Source organism: Phytophthora parasitica, assembly GCF_000247585.1.
Source record: "Phytophthora parasitica INRA-310 unplaced genomic scaffold supercont2.24, whole genome shotgun sequence".
Lineage (NCBI taxonomy): Eukaryota > Oomycota > Peronosporomycetes > Peronosporales > Peronosporaceae > Phytophthora > Phytophthora nicotianae.
In genome coordinates, this window is record NW_008649010.1 from 341,546 (window position 1) to 343,340 (window position 1,795).

General features: G+C 49.6%; 1 protein-coding gene across 1 annotated transcript in view; it reads left to right on the top strand.

Moving 5' to 3' along the window:
• The first annotated feature begins 215 nt into the window (after positions 1-215).
• The window catches only part of PPTG_22823 (hypothetical protein), a 4,199-nt gene continuing 2,619 nt past the window's right edge, over positions 216-1,795 (top strand). Inside the window, exon 1 of the mRNA XM_008906634.1 lies at positions 216-1,648. Coding sequence (XP_008904882.1) covers positions 420-1,648 — 1,229 coding nt within the window. The 5' untranslated portion in view covers positions 216-419. The remainder of the gene's footprint in view (positions 1,649-1,795) is intronic.

Consider the following 1,795-nt stretch of genomic DNA (forward strand, 5'->3'; position numbering starts at 1 on the left):
TTCAGCGGGTGATTGCGATCAAGTCCAAGCGGAATTTTCATCTTCAATACGAGATTGAAAAAGATTCTCCCTTGACAGAGATTGCAACTCATGCGCGCTCGGCTGTGCAACTCATTGGCGATGAAAAAGAATGTCAGCGGTGGTTAAATTCTTTATTCTCGTCGGGCGATGCTTCATCTGCTGCAGTTAACAACTCTACGGACAAGTGGTTAGCATTGCTATTGGTGGCGTTGCTGTCGGATGCGCGATCATCTGTTCGTGAGTGTGCTGCGCAGTGTTTAGAGCGTCAAGTGAGTCGCTCCCCCAAGTTTTGGGGTGCTGATACTACGAAAGCGCTCGTGTCGAGTCTGGTCTTTCTTGTATCTCAGCAGCCGTCTGCTAATACTAAGCCAGCATCAGCACGCCAGTACGGCCAGTGGATGACTTCGTGCTTGTATTCTTTGGCTGGACTGGCGGCCACAACAACTGACACTATGCGGATCATTCTTCGACTGATTGACAGTATGAATGGCACTGCAAAGATGCGGTCTATGGCGCTTAAACTCATGTTTGAAGTGTGGCGGAACGAGTCTCGAGTATTCCCACGACTGGAAGCCATGCTGCTTGAATCAACGTCACCAGACGAAGATATTGAGCGTCACGTCGTGAAGATGGCTACGATTAAAGCTCTATGCGAGAAGGACCCGGAGCTGGGTGTGCAGTTCATTTCTTCCATCCAAGGGTTTCTCGAAGACGAGTTGCAGTCAGTGGTTGCCATGGCTATGGATGCGATCACCGCCTTGTGTGGAGCGGACTGCTTGGACTTTTACGTGGCGTTCAAGATCATATCGCAGAAAATGCGTAAGAACAAGGTGACTTGTACTGACGAGCCACTCTTCCAGGAGCGTTTATGCTGCTTTTACGCTCTTGGTAGTGCCGAGTGTACAGCGAACGAAAAGAACGCGTTAAAACTGCTCAACCAGGCATGGGAGTTTGCAGACAGCGAACATTCAAGTGTGCGGAAGGCCGCTTATGCGGCGATGTGCAAGTTCCCGCTGGATATGCTTGGACTATGCATGCCGGATGAAGCCGATACAGGGCAGGATAGTGATGATGAAGATCAAATGACGGAGGAGGAAGTTGAGGAACAACTGGATGATTTAATGCAGCGTCTTCAAAGTGAACACGTCGCAGATGTTCGAGCTGAAATCGAGAAGTTGATGGCGAGGGTTATTAAAAATGAGAGTAGTAAACTCACTGCTGGCGTTGGACGAGGACAGCGGATGGCGTCTGCAGCGTCACAGCAGAACTCGCAACAAAGTGGCTCGATTTCGATTGTTTCAGCTGCAGCTACGAAGGAGATGAAGGCGCTTCTTCCATCAAGAGCAGAGGTGCAGTCCATGTTCATTTCGTCAGACACAACAGACTTGAGTGGCTTTCTGCTGGCTTATCAGCCAAAGGCGGTGATTGATACAAAGAACGTCAAGCGGAAGGACAAACTGGTGCGTCTTGCAACTCAAAATGTGGACGAGCTAGTGGAAACAGTCACGACTGTGCTGCAGTCTATGGAACTTCCGTGGGCATCAACGGACGCAGATACAGATGAATATTGCAAGGTGTTCTTACGTACTCAAGGTTTGATGGAGGGATGGCGAGGATTTATGTCAACGTACGTGACTTCACTGGACGAATTAGCAGAACTTAAAACTCCCATTGGTGTCGATGACGCCGATGTTGCCTTCCGTGTGTTCTCGGAGGGTGTTGCTGGTTTACTTGACTCGCTGTTGCATGACACTCCGAACAAGATAGGAGGCAC